We start from the raw sequence: 23,348 nt of genomic DNA on the forward strand, positions 1-23,348 counted from the left end.
AAAAAAAAAAAAAAAAAGAAATAAAAGAGGAAAACTAGCACCTATGTAACACCTACAACATTAGGTGTTGGCCTAAACACTATTGCATTTTAATATACACTAAGATCCTTGAGGTAGAAATTCTCATTTTATAGATCAGAAAAGCAGGATTCTAAAAGTTTAGGTAAGTTCACAAGCAGGAAAGCTGCAATTCAAATCTGGGTCGAATGAGTCCAAAGCTCATGTTCTTATTAAAATATATCAAATTTCTTAACAGAAACTGATAAAAGTAGGAACTGATTACTGAAAGGGATAATGAGATCTTTTTATTCCTCGATCTATTTTTTTTTTTTTTTAATGAAGTTTCACTCTTGTTGCCCAGGCTGAAGTACAGTGGCATGATCTTGGCTCACTGCAACCTCCGCCTCCTGGGTTCAAATAATTCTCCTTTTCCTCGATCTTTTAAAAATTAGAAGAGATTCTTATCTGTCCAGTATATTTTCATAAACCAGATCTATCTAAAAGCAAAGGAATAGAGGAAGCCAGTTTTCAAATTATCTCTTAGTCCTAAGCAGTTATGATTCTAGATTCTGAAAACAGTCTAAATTCTGAGAACAGTCCCACTACCACCAGCACCACCACCAAGCACCAAGAACTATTTTTGTTCCTATTTTCCTATTCTATAGTAAACTGTATATTCACCTTCTAAAACACATATGAAATTCTATCATTTAAAATTTAAAGTAATCCCATACATAACTGAGGAGTCAAACATCCTAGGCTTAAACACATCTTGTTTTGTTTGACTTTAGAACAGATGATTCTAAAGTAAGACAACCTAGAAATGAATTTATGAGGGTTGGGCTGTGCTCACTGTGTTGAAAGAACCAGTAATTATCTTCACGGATAAGAAAGCCTGGGATGATGTCCCAGAAGCAAAAAGACTGCATTAACACAACTTAACAAACACCTCATATTATCCATAACCCAAAGCTTAAGCAGGAAAAGCCCACCTGAGTCAAAGAACACAGTCTCTGATGAGTGGCAGGAACCTGGGTTGCTTGCCAGACAGAGCTGCATAAATTAAGATTAAACTCATCACAATTTTCACTGAGCCCCAGACACTTCCAGAGGACCAGAGCTAAAAGGGCCATTGAGAAGATTTAGCCTCAACTCTTCTTTCTATGAGAAAATAGGATTACTGGCTGCAAATTAGCCTAAGTAGAGACGGGCATATTGTTTCAGGGCAACTGACTCAGAAGTCAAGCAAAGCCAGACCTAATGTCAACTAAACGTGAGAAGTCACCCAGCACTGGCCCGGCACAGTGACTCACACCTGTAATCCCAGCACTCTGAGATGCCGAGGCAGGTGGATCACCTAAGGTCAGGAGTTTGAGACCAGCCTGGCCAACATGGTGAAATGCTGTCTCTACTAAAATTACAAAAATTAGTCAGGTGTAGTGGCATGCACCTGTAGTTCCAGCTATTTGGGAGGCTGAGGCAGGAGAATCGCTTGAACCCAGGAGGCAGAAGTTGCAGTGAGCCAAGATTGCGTCACTGCACTCCAGCCTGGGCAACAAGAGCAAAACTCCATCTGAAAAAAAAAAAGTAAAATAAGAAGTCATCCAGCACTAAGGCTTCCACCCCGGAGACGTGTCCTCCTGAGCAGCAGTCCTGTAGAATGGTTGGGAAACAGGGTCTGGAGCCAGGCGGTCGGGGTCTCAGATCCCAGCTCCACCACCCCCACCCCACAGCTATATAACCCTGGCGCCTTACTCACCTCCATGTGCATCAGTTTCTTCATCTATGATACAGAAACAATACTTACCTTACAGGGTACTGAGAGACATAAATGTAACAAACCTAATGCACTTAAAACCATGACTGGTACTCAAGAAGTACTAGGTATTCTTACTTAATTACCTCTCCCTGGCACCACCAGCATCCTCTCCCATAAACTGACAATGTCTGCTTGCTCATGGCCCATAACAGCCAGCCCGGATAGTTACCTTATAGGTCATGTCTAGGAACCACCTCTGATTCTATGATACTTGAGAGGAAAAAGGCTGTCTGGTCAAGTATCCAACCCTGGTGGGTAAGTGTTATCAATGGAGTACAAGCATAGCCCCCTGGACCTGCCCTCAAACTATGGAAGGTCTAGGGCTTCACCCTACTTGCAAGCTAACAAGCTAGCATGCTAGAGTCTTACAGACGCTGGCAGAAGACACAAACTCTTGAGTCTGAGACCAAGAACTTGTTATAGCAACAGCCATAGCCAGAGCAGCAGCATTTATGCCAGTTTAAGATACAATTCCACAAGGCCACAGACATGCTGTGTGGCTGTGTCACAGGAGAGGAACCCCAAGCTCTGGCTGAACTTTGCCCTAGAGGGAAACATCTTTACTACATAGATATAAACAAATGTACCCTTTTTGCTCTGGAAGGAAACTGCATCTCTGTCCTCTAAGGATGTCTGCTATACACACATCCTTGAAAAGCTAGCCAGAAACAAAGGTCAGTTCCTCTGCTCTTAACACATGAAGAAACAGGACAGACCCTTGTGTCTCGACAATATCTAAATAAATGAAGATATACACCTGTGTTCATGGATTGTAAGTCTCAATATTGCTAAAGTGTCAATTCTCCCTCAAAATGAACTGTTGACTCAACACAATCCCAATAAAAATTCCAAGAGGATTCTTTTCGGTAGCCAGTGACGAGCTAATATTTAAATTCATATGGAAAGGCCAAGGGCTTAAAAATAGCCAAAACAACCTTGAAAAAGAAGAACAAAGTCGGAGGATTTATACTACCTGACTTTAAGATTTATTATAAAGCTATCAAGATTTATTATAAAGCATGGTATTGGCATAATGATCCAAAAATAGATGACTGGAACACAACAGAATCCAAAATGACCTTCACATGTATTGTCAACTGATTGTCAACAAGGTGCAAAGGCAATTTCCTGGAGAATAAAGTCTTCAAAACAAATGGTACTGGATCAACTAGATAGAAAACTTTATGCAAAAAACAAACCAAAAAATAAAAATAAAAACAACAAAAAAACTCTCACACAAACAGATACCAATTCAAAATGAATCATATAACTAAATGTGAAATGCAAAACTATAAAACTACTAGGAGAAAACACATTAGAAAACCTTTGTGACACTGATCTAGGAAAAAATTTCTACAACAAAAGCATGATTCTTCGAAGAAAAAGAATTATAAACTTTATTACAATTAAGATAGGTCTTCTGCTCTTCAGAAGATGCTCTTAAGAGAATGAAAGACAAGCCACTAGCTGGGAAAAATTATTTTTCCAACACGTTTGTCAAAGGACACAAACTGAAAACACAAAGAACTCTCAATATTCAGTAAGAATCTATGCAATTTTTTTTTTTTTTTTTTTTTGAGAAGGAGTCTCGCTCTGTCGCCCAGGCTGGAGTGCAGTGGCCGGATCTCAGCTCACTGCAAGCTCCGCCTCCCGGGTTCATGCCATTCTCTCGCCTCAGCCTCCCGAGTATCTGGGACTACAGGCGCCCGCCACCTCGCCCGGCTAATTTTTTGTATTTTTTTTAGTAGAGACGGGGTTTCACCGTGTTAGCCAGGATGGTCTCGATCTCCTGACCTCGTGATCCACCCGTCTCGGCCTCCCAAAGTGCTGGGATTACAGGCTTGAGCCACCGCGCCCGGCCGCAATTTTTTAAAAATAAGTAAAATATATGAACAGATATCATCAAAGAAGTTACTTGAATGGCAAAACATGAAAAGATACTCAACATCATTAGTTATAACAAAAATACAAATTAAAACCAGAGTGAAGTACCACGGTATCCCTACTGGAATGTCTAAAATTTAAAAGAATGACCATACACTAACACACTGCTGCTGGGAATGTAAGATGGTACAAGCACTTCGGAAAAAAGGGTGGCAGTTTCATAAAAACTAACATGCACCTACCACATGTCCCAGAGATCCCATTTCTAGGTATTTACCCAAGAGAAACAAAAGCATATGCCCATGCAGAGACGTGTACAAGAATGCTCCCAGCAGCTTTATGAATAGTAGTCAAAAGCTGGAGACAACCCAAATGTCCATCACTAGCTGAATGAATACACCAATTGTGGTATATCCACAACATGGAATATTATTTAGCAATAAAAAGTAATGAACTATTAATAGACACATGGATGCATCTCAAAATAATTATGCTGAGTGAAAGACGCTCGGCAAAAAAGAATACAAACTATGATTCCACTTATATAAAATCAGAGAAAATGAAAACTAACTACAGCGCAGAAAGGAGGCAAGTCACTCTCTGGAAGGCAGGGAGAGGAGCAGGGAGGAGGGACCACGAAGGGGCACAAAGTGCCTTTGGAGGTCATGGGTTTGTGCATTACCTTGATTGTGATAATAATTTTACAGGCAGACATTTATATCAACACTTATCAATTGTTCACTTTAAATATATGCAACTTATTACATGTTGATTATACATCAATGAAGCTATTATTTTAAAAAAGCAATCACCACCAAATGAAACTGACACTAAAAATTAGAGGTTAATTTGAATTATGAAAAAATAAGGAAAATTAATTTATTTTTATACATGGGTCAAATGTATACTCATTAAACAACATACAGTGTTAAAAATTATGATGAAATTGGGACAGAACTTTAGGTTAGATTGGTAGTTAAGGGTGAAGAGGAAAGATTGCAGTAAAGATAGCTTTTTAAAGAAATTTTAAAACACATACAAACTCTACATGTGTACTTCCCTTCAGAGCTGTGGAGTCTTTCCAATTTCTTTTTACCCAAATTATTTAACAATGGGTCTTCTCTTATCTGATAGAGCCACATACCCACATATAGCACTGTGCTGTTAATAGAGAATGGGATAGGCTGATGCTGTTTATCAGCTGTTTTATAAGACAATTTTTCTTTGTGTTGTAGGGACACCAGTAAATCATATCCAAATTGAAAGCAATACTTCAGAAACAGAACTAGAGTAAACCTAACATACCAAGGAATTTTCTAAAATTTGACTTTTTTAAAAAGAAATAACATCTTATAATCAATCCTACTTTCTAATACTTTAAAATTTCCTTCAGCTACAGAAGAACAGGTATAGAGTAGGCCCCTCTTATCTGCAGTTTCACTTTCCACAGTCTCAGTTAGCCACAGTCAACCAAGGTCTGGAAATACCAAATGGAAAAATCCAGAAATAAACAATTCTTAAGTTTTAAATTGCAAACCATTCTGCGTAGCACGATGAAATCTCATGCTGCCATCCCACTCCATCCCATCAGGGACATGAATCATCCCTTTGTCCAGCATATGCTATGCGCCCTTTAGGTCACTCAGTAGCTATCTAGGTTATCAGGTCAACTGCTGTAGTACCACAGCACCGGTGTTCAAGTAACCCTCATTTTACTTAATAATGGCCCTAAAGCACAAGAGTAGCGGTGCTGGCTTATTATTATAATTGTTCTATTTTATTGTTGTTGATAATCTCTATTCCTAACTATAAATTAAACTTTATCATACAGATGTATGAATGTTTAAAAATATAGTATATATAGAGGGTTTGGTGCTCTCTCTGGTTTTAGGCATCTGCTAGGAAGCTTGGAACGTATCCGCCGTGGATAAGGGAGGACTACTGCATAAACCATACAAGCAGCTGTACAGATAACCACCCCGCTTACCACTCAAAAGCCACCACAGCAACGGGATGAATCCTGGACTCTCGCTGATGTATTTCAGGCCTTTCAAATTGATGCTTACATTGTACAGGGACATCAGCATCAGCCTGAAATGTAAAAGAAAAAGGTGTTGGAATGCTCCATCCACACTACATTTCACCCTAAACATATCTCCTAGTTAAGAGGAATTTAACGTATTTAGATATTCCCTCACATTTTAGATGTCCAATTCTACAATCTGGAAAATGAGCATTGTAATATAACGTATGTGAAGTAATATCTGTCTATGTGAGGCTACAGGAAAATGGGAAACTTCAGCAATGATATCACATAATACCGCCTTTCATGGGCTCACATAATCAAGAGTCTCGAATGCAGAGAGGGTCCCACGGGAAACCTCACAAAACATATTTATTGATTCATCTCTTTTATGACCAATCCTGCATTAATATACAGGTTACTCTCAATTTGTAAGAGTACTGTACTCTCAAAGTTCAATTCAGGCCGGGCGCGGTGGCTCAAGCCTGTAATCCCAGCACTTTGGGAGGCCGAGACGGGCAGATCACGAGGTCAGGAGATCGAGACCATCCTGGCTAACACGGTGAAACCTCGTCTCTACTAAAAAATACAAAAAACTAGCCGGGCGAGGTGGTGGGCACCTGTAGTCCCAGCTACTTGGGAGGCTGAGGCAGGAGAATGGCGTAAACCCGGGAGGCGGAGCTTGCAGTGAGCTGAGATCCGGCCACTGCACTCCAGCCTGCGAGACTCCGTCTCAAAAAAAAAAAAAAAAAAGAAAAAAGTTCAATTCAGCCATCTAAAGCCTAATGACATATTTTCATTCAATGAACATCACACATGACATCCAGGTAGCCAGGTCAGGCCACAGGACTGCATAATCACAGTACAAGGAACAAAGAGTACTACAACCCAACCATCCCTCACAACCAACAGAGCAGTTTACTGAATAGGATAGGACTTTACAAGCTGTTTCAGGATTGAACCATGGCTGGCAATGCAGAGTCTAGTGAAAGTCAGAAACTACAGGACTTCGGTTTCTGCAAATACTGCAAAATACAGAGAACCCAAACACTTTACACTGCAGAGCAATAAAAAGGCTAGACAAATATTTTTGCAAAGCCTTTGAAATAAAGAATGAGTTTGCAAGAAATGAAAGGAAAACACCTGTGATCAGGAACAAAGTAAGAGCACAAAATCTCAGAGGAAAGTGCAAAAGATGCTGCGATTCCAAAAGACTAGAGCTTCAGTTACAGTGGCTTCACGCAGAGGGACAGAGGGAAAAGCCTCAGAGAAACACGGGCATTCAGTTCACAGGCCCTGCAGAAACCAGAAGAGAGGAAACTTTCAAGCTTAGCATGAATTCACATTTTTGGCAGGCCTCCAAATCCCCAGGCCAGTAATTTTAATATAAAACAGAGTGGGAAAGAAGCTCCCCCAGCTTCCTGGACATTAAAGGGAAGGATCCTCAACCTTGTCTTCAAATAATTCCCCCAAATACATACTAGCAAATGAGAGTTCATAACAAAAATCATAATATGACTCATGAGAAAAAGAAGACCAGGTAAGTAACAGGCAGCACAAAGAACCAATAACAGGGCTAGAACCAAAAATTTTTCAGATACTAGAAGTATCAACTGCAGAACAGAAAACTGATATGTTTAATGGGTGAAGATAATTTTAAAAGAAAGTAAAAATATAATCGAGAAGCTAGGATTACTATTAGGAATAACCAGCCAATTCAAAAATAACAGCAGAATTTACAAAAAAGGAAAACAATAATTAAAATGTAAAACTCAAGGATAATTAGACACATGGAAAAGGAGAAATACTAAAGAGAAAAACAGACCTTAAGAAACTACAGCAAGAAAGAAAAAAACAGATGAAAGAGAGGTTAAAGTACAAGGAGGCGAAGATGAAAAGTTCAACATTCTTCCAAACAGGGTCCACAAAGAAAGAACAGAAAGAATGAAGGAAAAAAATACTTCAAAAATATTTTCCAGAAATGAGTAAATATAAACCCTCAGATTCAGGAGGCGCAAATAAATCTCAAGAAAGATAAAAAATAAATACAAATCTACACACATCACAACCAAACTTTAGAAAATTAAAGACAAATTTTGTAAAGCAGCCAGAGAGAAAGGATACATTACCTATAAAAGAGTAATTACACCAAAAGCTAGGCTCTCTATATCTACCAAGTATAAAGAGAAAATAATAAGCAGAGTTGTAAACCCAGCAAAAAGATTTTCAACAAAAGAGGTAACGTAAAAATACTGTCAAAGAAAATCTCAGACATTTTTAAACAAACAGATGTGAACTGAAAGAATTGAAGGACAGACTTCGGAAAAAGGAAAATGACGTCAGAAGAATGTTCTGAGATACAAGGAGGGAGTAACTAAAGGGATGTGAGTGTACAGAAGTAAACACTGAGCACTGGGGGGTAAAAGCAGTCATTACAATGTGTACTCTATGGGATTTTTGAGACTTTTCAACAGAGCTAAGATACAGTCCATGAATCCATGTAATCCAGGATGTAAATATTAGAGCATTCTAAGATCTTTCTACTGTTTAGGTGAGAAAGACATTAATTACTTTCACATATACCAAATGCATCAAATCATGCTTTAAAAAACAGGCTATCACTGAAAGACACAAGGGTAAACTTTCAAGACACTAAAAGAATAAAATGAACTCAGAACTTAGTGACTTTGAAAGAAAGATAACAGAGTAAGACCCTGCTGAAAGAAAGAATAAAAAAGGAACAAAAAGAGTAAGAAGAAGGGAGAGACAGAAGGGAGAAAGAGGGTGGGAGGAAGGGAAGGAAGGAGGAAGCAAGGGAGAAAGGGAAGTAGGGAAGGAAAGATAACGGAAAAATCGTAATAAAAAGAAAAACAAAATATGACAGAATAAATAAATCCAATCACTTCATTAATCACAAATGTTAATGAACAGGATATTCCTATTAAAAGGCATAGATTATAGATTGTTAAAGGAAAAACAAAATGCAACCATGGACTGTTTCACAGAAACACACCTGAAACAAAAGTCTCCAGAAAGGGGCCAGGAGTGGTGGCTCACACCTGTAATTCCAGCACTTTGGAGGCCAGGGCGGGCAGATCACTTGAGGCCAGGAGTTCAAGACCACCCTGGCCAACGTGGCAAAACCCTGTCTCTACTAAAAATATGAAAAATGGCCAGATGTGGTGATGGGCACCTGTAGTCCCAACTACTAGGGAGGCTGAGGCAGGAGAATCTCTTGAATGCAGGAGGCAGAGGTTGTAATGAAGCGAGATGGCACCACTACATTCCAGCCTGGGCAACAGAGTGAGACTCTAAAAAAAAAAAAAGTTTGTGGAAAGTTGAAAGTAAAAGAATAGGAAAAGATATATCCAATGCTAATGAAAAAAGAAGAAAGAGAAGGCTGAGGTAGTTACATTAACAGAAAAGAAAATAGACTAAGTGCAGTGACTCATGCTTATAATCCAATACTTTCAGAGGCTGAGGTGGGCAGATGGCTTGAGCTCAAGAGTTGGAGGCCAGTCTGGGCAACATGGCAAGACCCCGTCTCTGCAAAAAATATAAAAACAGCTGGGTGTGATGGCACACCCCTGTGGTCCCAGCTACTGGAGCAGATGAGGTGGGAGGATCGCTTGAGCCCAGGAAGTCAAGGCTGCAATGAGCTGTGATAGTGCTACTACACTCCAGCCTGGGTGACAGAGCAAGACCCTATCTCAAAAATAATAATTAAAAATAATATAATTTTAAAAGAAAGAAAAGTGGCCGGGCGCGGTGGCTCACGCCTGTAATCCCAGCACTTTGGGAGGCTGAGGTGGGCGGATCATGAGGTCAGGAGATTAAGATGATCCGGGCCAACACGGTGAAATCCCATCTCTACTACAAATACAAAAAATTAGCCAGGCACGGTGGCGGGTGCCTGTCATCCCAGCTACTCAGGAGGCTGAGGCAGGAGAATGGCGTGAACCCGGGAAGCGGAGCTGGCAGTGAGCTGAGATCGCGCCACTGCACTCCAGCCTGGGTGACAGAGGGAGACTCTGTCTCAAAAAAAAAAAAAAACAAAAACAAAAAAAGAAAATTAAAAGTACACTTCTATAAGAGTAAGTCAAAGAAATTATGAGGAAAATTGGGCAACTGAACAAGAATGAATATACAAAAATAAAACTTGTGATGCTAGTGAAATACACACACACACACACAGCCTTAAATACTTATTCCAGAAAAAAATAGCTGCAGCAATGGCAGAATAACTTGCACTGGACTAACCGTCCCTCTAATAAGAATCACAAATTCTGAAGAAAATATAGGAATCATTTAAGGGGAATGGAAAGCAGCCAAAGGCAGGCAGAAAATGAGAAGTACCCCCTTGAAATAAGAGGAGTGGCTCATACCTGTAATCCCAGCACTTCGGGAGGCCAATATGGGAAGAACTGCTTGAGCCCAGGAATTCAAAACCAGCTTGGGCAACACAAAAATATCCCATCTCTTCATTAAAAAACAAACAACAACAGAAAAAAAAAACATTAGACAGGCATGGTGGCACACGCCTATAGTCTCAGCTACCCAGAAGGCTGAGGCAAGAGAACCACTTGAGCCCGGGGACGTCAAGGGCTGCAGGGTTGTGATGGTGCCAGCCACTGCACTCCAGCCTGCGTGACAGAGCAGGACCCTGCCCTCCCTCAAAAAAAAAAAAAAGAATTTTTTTTAGATAAAGAGGGCAAATATATTGAGGTTTAGGCAGGGCTACACAGCACCAGGCAGCCAGCCCTCAATCAGAAACCTGGGGATGCCCAGTTTCAGAAGTAAAACCACAGAGTCCGGGGTCACCAGGGTGGAAAAAAAGGGAAGAAGATACCTAGAAAGGAGTGTTTCAGACAAGGGAGCACTAAAGTGTGCACGAAAACCCTCCAAGGTTAGCCTCTAAACGACACAAGTGTAAGGCAGAGAAAGAGGGAGAGCTGCGAGGCAGAGGAATGAGGCACAGCCCTGCTGCAGACCATGTCCAGGGAGCCAGAGCTCAGGTATGAGTCAGGCAAAGCTGACGACCAGCTAGAATACACATAATTCTCTTCAACAGAGTCCAGAGCCCCCACAACCTACCTTCTGCCACCTCCACTACACATGCTATCAAATAAACACTGAACTAGCAATGCCGGCTAGGATGAGGAGAGTAAGCCACTTGCTTTGGGTGTAAATTTAAGGGAGTATCAACATGCCCAGTAGCCCATATTTTTTAACACTGTAATTCAATATTTTAAAAAATATATAAAAAATGCCCTAATAAGCAAAACTTTAATGTTTTACTTTTTTTTCCCTACAGCTAGGGTCTCACTTTGTCACCCAGGCTGGAGTGCAGTGGCACAGTCATTGTTCGCTGCCACCTAGAATTCCTAGGCTCAAGCAATCCTCCTGCCTCAGCCTCCTGAGTAGCTGAGACTACAGGCACGTGCCACCATACCCAGCTAATTTTTCAATTTTTTGTAGAGATGAGGTCTTGCCATCTTGCCAAGGCTGGTCTTGAATTCTTGGCCTCAGGCAATTTTCCCACGTCAGCCTCCCAAAGTGCTGGGATTACAGGCACAAGCCACTGTGCCCAGTCCAAAATTTTAAATAAAGATGGAACTGGTTAACAGTGCCATGCCAAGATATACTGGAGCCTAAGGCAAAAGGAAAAAATCATAACACTGACCAAGTTCATTGTTAAGGGACTAACTAAACATACTATGGTACATGTAACACATGCGTGCCACAGAAAATTTCTATTATAGTTTTCTATTAAAATGTCTGGTTTCCCCACTAAATTTTGTCAAAAGCAAGCTCCCAGCCTTGTCTTTATCATCTCACAAACTAGTATAGTAAGACTGGATGCAACAAGGACTCAACTTTTTTACTGAAAAGTGAATCAACTCTCAGTGATTAAGATCAAAATAAATAAAAGCCAAGGTCTTCCTTCTCTCCCATGTGACCACAGGCACTTTCTTTTTCTGTTGTTGTTTTTTTTGAGATGGGGTCTCGCTCTGTGGCCAAGTGAGACAGACAGGCTGGAGTGCAGTGGTGCAATCTCGGCTCCCTGCAACCTCCGCCTCCCTCCCGGGTTCCAGTAATTCTCCTGCCTCGGCCTCGTGAGTAGCTGGGACTACAGGCCTGTGCCACCACACCCGGCTAATTTTTGTACTTTCTTTGTTTTTTTTTAGTACAGACAGGGTTTCACCATGTTGGCTAGGCTGGTCTCAAACTCCTGACCTCAGGTGACACGCCTGCCTTGGCTTCCCAAAGTACTGGGATTACAGGTGTGAGCCACCGTCCCTGGCTGACCATGGGCACTTTCAAAGTCCCTGGCAATGCTATGGAGCCAGAAAAGACAGAGCTATGCAAGCACCCTCCAGAGCAGGGTGCTCAGTTCTCAAAACAAGGTCCTCAGCATCCCAGCGGGCTACAAAATAAGCCACAATGCAAGTTCTTCCAAGTTTCACTGACAATTTTTACACGCATTCAAAAGCTACTCACTAGTAACCTGTTTAATGAGGTAGTAAGGGCTACTCAAATGTAGTGTTCATGAGGAAAATTTAGCACCTTAACTGGAATTTAGTGAGGTGTCTAATCCAGTGTTCCAAGAAGAGAAAACTTCCTGCTTCAGATCACAAACCCAGAGAGGTGGAATTCCTTCGAATTAAATATATTGCCCGTGGCTGCTTTCACACAGGCAGTAACAGCAGAACTGAGTCACTGCAACAGATATCATATGACCCCAAGAGCCTAAAATATTTTCTGTCTGACACTTTATGGAAAAAGTCTGCTGACCTCTGCCTTACAGCATGAAAATAAGATAAACCAATATTCTGTATGTCTTAAAAAGCAAAGCTAGCATCTGGTAATAACTGTAATATAGGGCAACCTTCTGAAAAGATGGCCAGTTGAAATTCTTTGCTGACTGCCATTTAGATTTAAGGTGGCAAAAACATCTCCCAAGTTGGCAGAGGTCTTTACATTTTTATATTTGGTCAAAATCAGTTATCCTTAAGAAGCTAAAATGAAACACATACTTACAACAACCATGTCGCCACCTGAGACCTCACGTCACTGCCAAGATACATCTCACAGAAGACCAAAGACTTCTAGGTCACACAAGAGTTAGCAAAAAACAAACCCAAAAGATTCTGTTTCTTATGCAAGTGTTTTATCTAATATAACATTTCTATTCCAACCAAAAATATCTGTAAATAGTGTATCAAGTTTCCAACTATCAAGTCTAAGAGACTACCCATTCATTTTACTCTTCTAGTACTGAAATATTAAATGTCATTTCTTGGCTAAGTGCAGTGGCTCATGTCTGTAATCCCAGCACTCTGGGAGGCTGAGGCGGGCAGATCACTTGAGGTCAGGAGTTCGAGACCAGCCTGGCCAACATGGTGAAACCTCATCTCTACTAAAAGCACAAAAATTAGCTGGGCATGGTGGCACATTCCTGTAGTCCCAGCTACAGGAGGCTAAGGCAGGAGAATCACTTGAACTCGGGAGGCAGAGGTTGCAGTGAGCAAGATGGCACCACTGCACTCTAGCCCGGGCAACAAAGTGAGACTCAGTCTCAAAAAAAAAAAAAAGAAAGAAAGAAAGAAAATGTTATTTCTCAAACTAGGGTACTAAGAGTTAGGCTTTTCCTTCCAATGACAAAAAAAAAAAAAGTAGGCAAATTCTGCTTCCTACCACAAACCTCAGCAGAAAGCCTGTTATAAATGGGGCTAATGGGCTCCAAAAGAGCAACTTCCCAGTCTCTGCAGTCTCGATCATCTCAGATCCATCTGACATTTAAAAGGACTGAAAAGATGGCTAAAATAAAAGTACTGGTGAACTCAAAATGCTACATAAGCAACACGAGTAACTCATCTTCGATAAAAAGCAAATTCTCTTTACCCAAATACACAAGGTCTCAGGGCTGAACAAGCTCAAGGTGTGAAAAGCAAGACAGCACTCCTCCAAAGGCCAACACAACTGAGTCACTAAAGGTAAAAGTGACAACTTGACCACCTTATTCTTTATCTTGAAAGAAAATATAACTTGTAACCTACGAGTGACAGAATAAACACACCCAGTACTTCAAAACAAACTAGCAATAAAAATAAGCAAGAAAAAGGAGTATCTGTGAAGTTCACTGCCCAGAAACAAGCCAGCCAGTCATGCTAAACTGACCAAAATCTAAGAGCGCCAAATTAGCACCATAAAGTAATTCTACAGTACAATAAGTAATAAAATTCCTACAAAAGACTGCATGTAATTTGAGAAAGCAACTGGCACAGCAATACTACATTTTTAGACCAAATTATTCTTGACAGAAACTTAAGAAGTCTACCAATTTTTCATTAGACAGAGTACAGTAACTAATGACCTAATAGACTTAGATTCTGTGCCTCTTTCCTCAGTCAAGTTAGAACCTAAAAACTTGTGGTCTATACCATGTCATCCTCAAATGTCTGTATGTTAATTCGTATATATTATGTTACAATGAAGACAAACAAAAGGATATAAAGAATAATACAACACTCATCTCCCTGATTAAGAAAGAAACCTATAACCAGAGTTGAATTCCCTCTCTGAACGCCACCCAAAGGTGTGCTTCAAGGAGGGGTAACCACAGCTACGTCTGATATTTAAACTAGCCATGCACTGCTAATACTTTAGGTGCAGAATCATTTTTCTTTGTATGTCTGCATCAACAGCAGCATACTGCAGGCAACCTTCCACACCATGGCGAGATCCGTTTATGTTGATTTCTACAGCTCCAACCTATTTCCACTGATATATGCCAACTTTTTAACTAATCACAATTTATTTATCTATTCTCCAGCTTATAGACATTTAGGTAACTTCCTAGTTTGTGCTATTATAAACACCACTGCTATCACATTTTCTGTACAAGCATCCCGGTGTCCTATGGAAAACGTTCTCTGAAGTACACATGCAGACAGGGACTCTGTCCTCGGCATGTGCAGACATAGCCTCCACAGATGCAGGCCAGCTGGCTCCACGTACCCTCCAGCAGCACATGGACAGGTGTAAGCTTCACTGTAGCTTCATGTCCAATCGGAAGCTCGTAATCATCAGACTGTGATTTTTTTCAATGAGAGGCACTGAAAAGGCATCTTATGGGTTATAATTTGCTTTCCACTGATTACTATGGAGAGCAAAAATCTTTCTCGTGTTTATGAAATGAAGCTGTTGCATGTTTTATTCTGTAAATTGCCTAATTTTCTCTTCTGCCTATTTGTGTATTTGGTTATTTGCCTTTTCCTTATTGAAAAGGCCAAATAAGCAAATTACTTAGTTATACGAGTTTTTTTTAAATGTACACAGAATGACCAAACTAGACAGGGTAAAACCCAAAAATGCCTTTCAGAAGAGCTGATGTTCACAGTACCATCTACCAATTTATAACTCAACAAAGACCAATCCAGTGGCGGGTAAGCACACTGTAGCTGAAAGCTGTACCACCTGGAAATAATACACATTAGTTCACAGGCCCCACATGACTTCCAGATATTGACTTTTGTTGAAATGATGAGGTCTCTAAACTTAGGAATTTGAACGTTATCTAGATAGAGTTTGTCTTGAAAACATACTTCCTTCGTCAGAACAATTAATGGTGATGCAATGTCTTAAAATTATCTTACAAGATTCCTGATGATAACTTTCCTATCTAGAATTACTAAAGCTTTGACTGGAAACTGCTTAGAAACTCCGTCATGTCTGAAGATTTCTTTTCAGCCAATACATACGTGAAAAAGGGACTGGGCCACCAAAATGCACAGTAACACTCTGTAGAACTTTTAATAACAAACAAGGGAGAACCACACCCAGAAAGTGGCGATTTGCTCTCCCTCATCACGTAACATTTACTGAGCATTTTCTCTGTCCTGGACTCGAGGCTCTCCAGAAGTTTACAGGAAATGGGAGACAGACAAACAAAGCAACCCGTGAACAAAGTGTCGTACAAGCTTTACAGCTTCCTCTCCACACTTAGTTCTAAAAGGCTGCTGTTGTCTTAAGACATTTTGTGGAAACACTTCTGGAAGCATCTTTGAAAAATACAATCTGCACTGTGACTATTTCGGAAGAATTATTTGGAAAACAGGAGCTTGTGGGTGGCTCCGCCCTGCAGACGCAGCCACACATCTACTCCACAGAGAGGCAGGACAATACCATCACCCTGATTTGCCCACAAAGGTGAGCTGGTTTTCCTGCAGAGCTCACAGCTGCTTCTGAAGTCAACTGCACAAAGAACCCAGAAACTTCTCACAAGCCATACTCTCACTGATGACATCCTACTGGTGACACCTGGGGAAGATGCTGGGCGAGGATAAACCAATAGTAACTTCAAGAAACAGGAACCGTATAGAGCCTAAACTCCAAGAGGCATTTCTGTAACCCTCCACCCTGTGCCTGGATGAGACAACCTTGCTGAGCCACTGTTGTCCCACACATGCCAAATACTCCCCGGCCCCTGACAGTGAAATGCACTATGTCAGTTACCTTGGCTTGGTAAAAGTACAGGTGGTCTCGTCATAGACACTGCACCCCAACTGCAAATCCAGGGAGAGTGTCATCCTGAGAACCAAGTGACCATTTAGGAATGTGGGTAGCTCCCGCCCTGGAGGCCTCTCTCCTCACTACAGGTGAAGAACCACCTTAAACTCTGGGCCTTCCGCCATCCCCTTCAATAACACCTCCAGCAGGTCTGACCTGAGGAGCCACTAGCAAAGATGTGAAAAGGCCTTTCATGGCCTACTCAACAAGGACTGGTAAAATCATAGGCAGCATGGGCACTGAGGAAAAAAAATAACCTGGCCTCCATAAGGAAGTACAAAAAAAGGGAGGGAAACTTTAAAGGCTGGAGAAATCCACAAATCTAATATAAAAAATAATAATAATTGCAGTTGCCTAAGTGTTACCAAGTATCAAGGCGAATGGAAACACCAGGGTCACGTGGCAGCAGTGGAGAAACAGCCACAGAAAGGAGACTTTGGGCCCTCCACATGCCGCTCAGTGCCAGGACAGCACTCAGGGCCCCCGGCAATCCAAGGTCCGGGCACAGCACAAATCCTGCCCACATCAGGCCCTGGGAGCACAAGCCTGGGTGACCAGTGGCCGGAGGTGAAGGAATTGGACTGAGGTGGTGACGATGTGGGACGCTCCTGACACATGTCATCCCGTGACTGAACGACTAAGGAGAAATACACAGAGAAGAAACAGACAGGACCCCGCCGGGGACATGCCACAAGCTGACTGCACTGAACTGCCCCAGCCTTGGCTGACAGAGCTCACCCTGCACACAGTTCTGTCAAGTGGCCATTTCCAGCAGACAGCTGAGAGGTTGATGGAAATGGGGAAAATAACCTGTGAGGTATGGCTGTCAAGATTGAAAAGCTACGACCACTACAGTAAACAGAATCCAGCCAGCCTGCTGGCAGCACCAGCCACCTTGAGGGGTCTCCAAGGTCAGCCGGTGTGTCTGGCCACCATATGCTGGAAGTTCCTAGATTTGGAGAGTAACAAACATGGCCTTCATTAAAAAGGTAGATGAACTAGCAACAGCCTGAACCCATATGGCTGGGGAGGCTATGCCACTGAAAGAACTCACAGAGGCCGAGTGGCAACCATGTCCCAGGTACAACCCTATGAGTGTTTGCCACAAAAGAGATGGACATGTGGCCCAATGGCAGAATCGAGTCTCATCCACCACTGACCTACAGGGCCCACAGGGATTTCAGGCAGAAGCAAAAGGAATACACCATGAGCCAGCTCTGCATTCTGGGAAAATGCAACATGTCATGATAAACCCAGGTGGCTAGTGGTTTGAAAGGGCAGCCATGGCCTGGGAGACAAAAGGCTGAACAGGAGCCAGTGGAGCGGGAGTGCTAGAAATACTGGAGCAAGAGGTGACAGGCAACAGGGCACATCCCAGAGGAAGGCTCAGTACAGAGGCAGGAAGATTACACACACACACCCCACAGCACACACTCCACACCACACCACACACACCAGTCACACACACCCATCACACACACCACGCCACACACACCAGTCACACACACCAGTCACACCACACACCACTCACATCACACACAACACACCCACCACACACACACCACACAGCACGTGCACCTTACGTACACACCACACACACACCACCATAAACACACCACACATACCACACACACACATCATACGCCACACACACACACCACACACAATCATACACCACATACCACACACACACCACCATAAACACACCACACATACCACACACACACACATACACCACACACCAATCATACACCACACACACCGCACACTGCACCACACACGTACCACACCCCACACCATACACACACCCCACATACCACACACTGCATACACACACACCACACACACCACACGCACACTGTGCACACCACACACACTGCACACACACCACACACCGTACACACATCACACACACCTCTACACACACATCACACACCACACACACATCACACCACATACCACACACATCACACATGCCACACACACCACACACCCACTACACATCACACACCACACACACACCAGACACCACACACACACACCCCCCACATACCACAGACCACACACACCACACACACACCAGCTGACTGCACTAACTGCCCCAGCCTTGGCTGACAGAGCCCACACACCCACACCACACACCACACACACCCACATCACACACCACACACACACATCACACACCACACACACACACCACACACCACACACACCTACACACACACTCCACACACCACACATACCACACACACACATCATACGCCACACACACACACCACACACAATCATACACCACATACCACACACACACCACCATAAACACACCACACATACCACACACACACATCATACGCCACACACACACACCACACACAATCATACACCACATACCACACACACACCACCATAAACACACCACACATACCACACACACACATCATACGCCACACACACACACCACACACAATCATACACCACATACCACACACACACCCCACACTATACCCCATGCCACACGCCACACACACACACCACACACGCCCACACATATCCCCCCACACACCTTCCACACACACACACATACCCCATACCCTCTATATATACATACACACCACAAACATCCCCCAACATACACATACCACACACACACATCCCCCTTATACAGCCACACACACCAAGCATACCACACCCACATCTCCCCCTACACACAAAATACACACATCCCAATCCCCCATAGTCCCACATATACAGACACACCACAGTCACACACATCACATGACACCCACCGCCCCGACCATATATACACACACACCACACACATTCCCTCACACTCACACCATAAACATGCCCCAAACACATACACACCAGACACACCAGACACCCCAAAAAACACCCACATACACATACACCACACACAAAATACATCCCAACCCCCCAACCCCCCAACACACACACACCCACACCCACACCATACACACACATCCAGGCCATATGTGCCTCTGACATGTAAAAGGAAAAAACAAAAGTGAGTGGAATAAACAAGGGAGGGCCAAGCTGAGGTGGCCAAACTCACACCCTTGACTCTGTATGGCAGGAAGTAAAGCCGCCTGCTGGGACACCCACCTGCTGGGGAAGAGCAGAGCAGGGAGGCCGTGAGGGTCACACCCGAGGTCTGCCTCCACCACTGTGGAAATGAGTGGGAGATAAGTAAGGACACAGAGGAGGATCCCAGGGTGCTGGAAACCAGGAGAAATGACGACAGTCCGTGCACACAGGAAAGCTTCTTCCCAAACCTCACTAAGCAGCCCCAGCTGTAGGAACAGAGAAGGAGGATGGCTGGGCTGGTCCAAGGCTGAAAGCATCAGGAAATGTGATGGACACTGGGGCTGGGTGAGCTAGTGGGAGGGGAGGCCATGGAGGCAATGGTGTCAGCAGGAGGAAGGAGGAGGAGCAGGAGGCCTTGCAGTTTAGAGGGAATAATGGTAGGAAAAGGAGGCAGGGAGGAGAGGAGGTACTGCCTGAGTGCTAAAGCAGTGCTTACCAGACAGTCCACCTGATGACCATGTGCAGGGTCTGGCCCAAGGCAGACTACCGCCACAGTGAAGGGCACAGCAAATCTTGGGAGCTGAGAAAGGCATGTGACCTTGAAATTAGATTGTTGAATGAATCACCCCTAAACATATTCAAGTCATTCAAGATAGCGGGAAACGGGGAGGGGGACACCAACAAGCCAGTACTCAGTGAACAAGGGAAATACCTGGGTGGTCAGAAAAGTGCAGTGATGAGAAAGGCTGGATGTGAAGAGAGCCAACTGGTTGCTTGAATTTTCAAGGAGGAAAAATTTTTGTATGAGATTGGAAGAGAAAGAGCCTTCTAAAGAGCATTCTGGGACATTTCATTAAAAATAAAAATGGGCAGCTAGAAGAAACACATCCCCTAAGAACTGGAATAAGACAGAGATACCCACTCTTACCGCACCTATTCAACACAGAACTGAAGGCCAGGTGTGGTGGCTTGCACTCGTAGTCCCAGCACTTTTGGAAGAGCCAAGGAAGGCAGATCACTTGAGCTCAGGAGTTCGAGACCAGCCTGCGCAACATGGTGAAACCCTATCTCTACAAAAAAATACAGAAATTAGTCAGGTGTGATGGCACACACCTGTAGTCCCAGCTACTCAGGATGCTCAGGCAGGAGAATCACTTGAGATCAGGAGGTTGAGGCTGCAGTGAGTCGTGGTCATGCCACTGCACCACAGCCTGGGTAAAAGAGTGAGATCCTGTCTCAAAAAAAAAAAAAAAAAAGGTTCAAGCCGAGAGCCAAATCAAGAACACAATCCTATTTACAGCAGCCACACACACACACACACACAAAAAACCTAGGAATACATCTAACCAAGGAGGTGAAAGATCTCTTCAAGAAGTACTACGAAACACTGCTGAAAGAAGTATCATAGATGGCACAACTGGAAAAACATTCCATGTTCATGGACTGGAAGAATCAATATCATGAAAATGTCCATACTGCCCAAAGCAATCTACAGATTTAATGCTATTGCTATTAAATTGCCAACATCATTTTTCATAGAATTAGAATAAACTCTTCTAAAATTCTTATAGAACCAAAAAAGAGCCCAAATAGCCAAAGCAACCCTAAGAAAAAAGAACAAAGCCAGAGCCAGAATATCCAGAATATCCAGAATCTATAGGGAAGTTAAGTTAAACAAATCAACAAGAAAAAAACACATAACCTCATTAAAAAGTGGGCACAGAGCAAGAACAGACACTTCTTAAAAGAAGACATATAAGCAGCCAACAAAACAAGAAAAAAATGCCCAACATCACTAGTCATCAGGGAAATGCAAATCAAAACCACAATGAGATACCATCTCACAACAGTCAGAATGGCTCTTATTAGAAAGTCAAAAAACAACATGTTGGCAAAACTATGGAAAAAAAGGAACTCTTATACACTGTTGGTGGGAATGTAAATTCATTCAGCACCTATGGAAAGCAGTTTGGAGATTTCTCAAAGAACTAAAAATAGACCTAGCATTCAACCCAGCAATCCCATTACTTGGTAAACAGCCAAAGGAAAATAAAATTGTTCTAACAAAAAGACACCTGCCCTTATATGTTTATCACAACACTGCTCACAATAGCAAAGACAAGTGGTGATTCATGCCTGAAACCCCAGCACTTTGGGAGGCTGGGGTGAATGGATCACTTGAGTGCAGGAGTTCAAGACTAGCCTGGACAAGCAAGTGAGACTGCTATCGATACCAAAAAAAAAAAAATTTAAATTAGCCAGGTGTTATGTCACATGCCTGTAATCCCAGGTACCCAGGTACTTGGGAGGCTGAGGCAGAAGGACTGCTTGAGCCCAGGAGTTTCAGACTGCAGTGAGATAAGACAGCACCACTGCATTCCAGTGTGAATGGAACAGCCAGACCCTGTCTCAAAAAACAAAACTAAACAAAACAAAAATAGCAAAGGCATAGAATCAACCGAGGTGTCCATCAACAGTGGACTGGATAAGGAAAATGTGGTGCATATAAGTCATGGAATGCGACGCAGGCAGAACAAAAAGAACAACACCATGTCCTTCGCAGCAACATTTATTCTAAATGAACTAATCCAGAAGTAGAAAACCAAATATTGCATGTTCTCACTTGTAAGTGGGAGTTAAACCCTTGGTATACGTGGACATAAAGATGGGAACAAGAGACACTGAAGACTCCAAAAGGAGAGAGGGAGGGAGAGGAACAAGGACTGAAAAACCTATTGGACACTATGTTTACTATCTGAGTGACAGATTCAATAGAAGCCCAAACCTCGGCATCACGCGATATACTCTTGTAACAAACCTGCACATGTACCCCCTGAATTTAAAATTTAAATTTAAATTTTTTTAAAAAATGAGCAACTAGGAAAAAAATAACCCCTATCTCTGGGTCTAAGGTACTAACTGCTGAAAATTACTGACCTTCAATCACGAAAGTGGCAGTGAAAGTGTAGTTCTCCAGAGAGAGGCAAGCTATACCGAAGGCAGGGGGAGGCCAGGAAGAAAAGAGGCTGATTTATAGCAGGAGAAAGGAGGTCCTGGGGCTCCAGAGGACTCAAGGGTGGGCGTTAGTGAAGCGGGGGAGGTGAAAAGAGGAGAGAACAGTGCCTTGGAGATGAGAGTGAGAGGGAACAAGCCATGAGCATGTTGGAAGGCAGCCAAAGATCCCAGCGGGAAGGCCTCTCTCAGGCTGGTGTATGCTGAGATCCCGACTCAGGATAGAGGCTAAACACGCGGCTTTGCTCAGTGGCCAAATGGAAGACTGCCAAGAAAGTCAGTGAATGGCTCAGAAGGCAATTCTCCCCATTTCCCACTGAAATCAGCAAGAGCTCACCAGGACCCAAAGGCACAAAGCTCCAGGGACTGGAACCAGAGAGGCTAGAAGTGACCCAGCTTGGAAGCTGAAGGGGGACTTTAGGTGGCCCATAAATACAGACCTTGTACAGACCACAGAAACAAAAGAGGCAATGGATTAGTATCCAGAACACACAACTACAGCACATCACTAAGAAAAATGCAGCCCAACAGGAAAGTGGGCACAAGACACAGACGGGCGACTCAAAGGAAAAATTGGAATGGTACAAACATGTGAAGAGTCTCAACCTCACTGGCAATCTAAATCTGAAGGAAGGGAGAGAAGGACAAAGACACACAGATGATAGGCAGATGATAAAAATACTCTTTAAGGCCAGGTGCAGTGGCTCACGCCGTAATCCCAACACTCTGGGAGACCAAGATAGGTGGTGGATCACTTGAGCTTAGGAGTTTGAGACCAGCCTGGGCAACAAGGTGAGACCCTGTCTCTAGAAAAAATACAAAAAAAAAGGCCAGGCACGGTGGTTCACGCCTGTAATCCCAGCACTTTGGGAGGCCAAGGCGGGAGGATCACGAGGTCAGGAGACCAAGACCATCCTGGCTAACATAATGAAACCCCATCTCTACTAAAAATACAAAAAATTAGCCGGGCATGGTGGCAGGCGCCTGTAGTTC

General features: G+C 43.0%; 1 protein-coding gene across 1 annotated transcript in view; it reads right to left on the reverse strand.

The window, feature by feature from the left end:
- Window positions 1-23,348, reverse strand: part of HSF2BP (heat shock transcription factor 2 binding protein) — a 127,368-nt gene that overhangs the window by 50,602 nt on the left and 53,418 nt on the right. Inside the window, exon 8 of the mRNA XM_011954119.1 lies at window positions 5,691-5,794. Coding sequence (XP_011809509.1) covers window positions 5,691-5,794 — 104 coding nt within the window. The remainder of the gene's footprint in view (window positions 1-5,690; window positions 5,795-23,348) is intronic.

Source organism: Colobus angolensis, unplaced genomic scaffold, assembly GCF_000951035.1.
Source record: "Colobus angolensis palliatus isolate OR3802 unplaced genomic scaffold, Cang.pa_1.0 Scaffold38, whole genome shotgun sequence".
Classification (NCBI taxonomy): Eukaryota; Metazoa; Chordata; class Mammalia; order Primates; family Cercopithecidae; genus Colobus; species Colobus angolensis.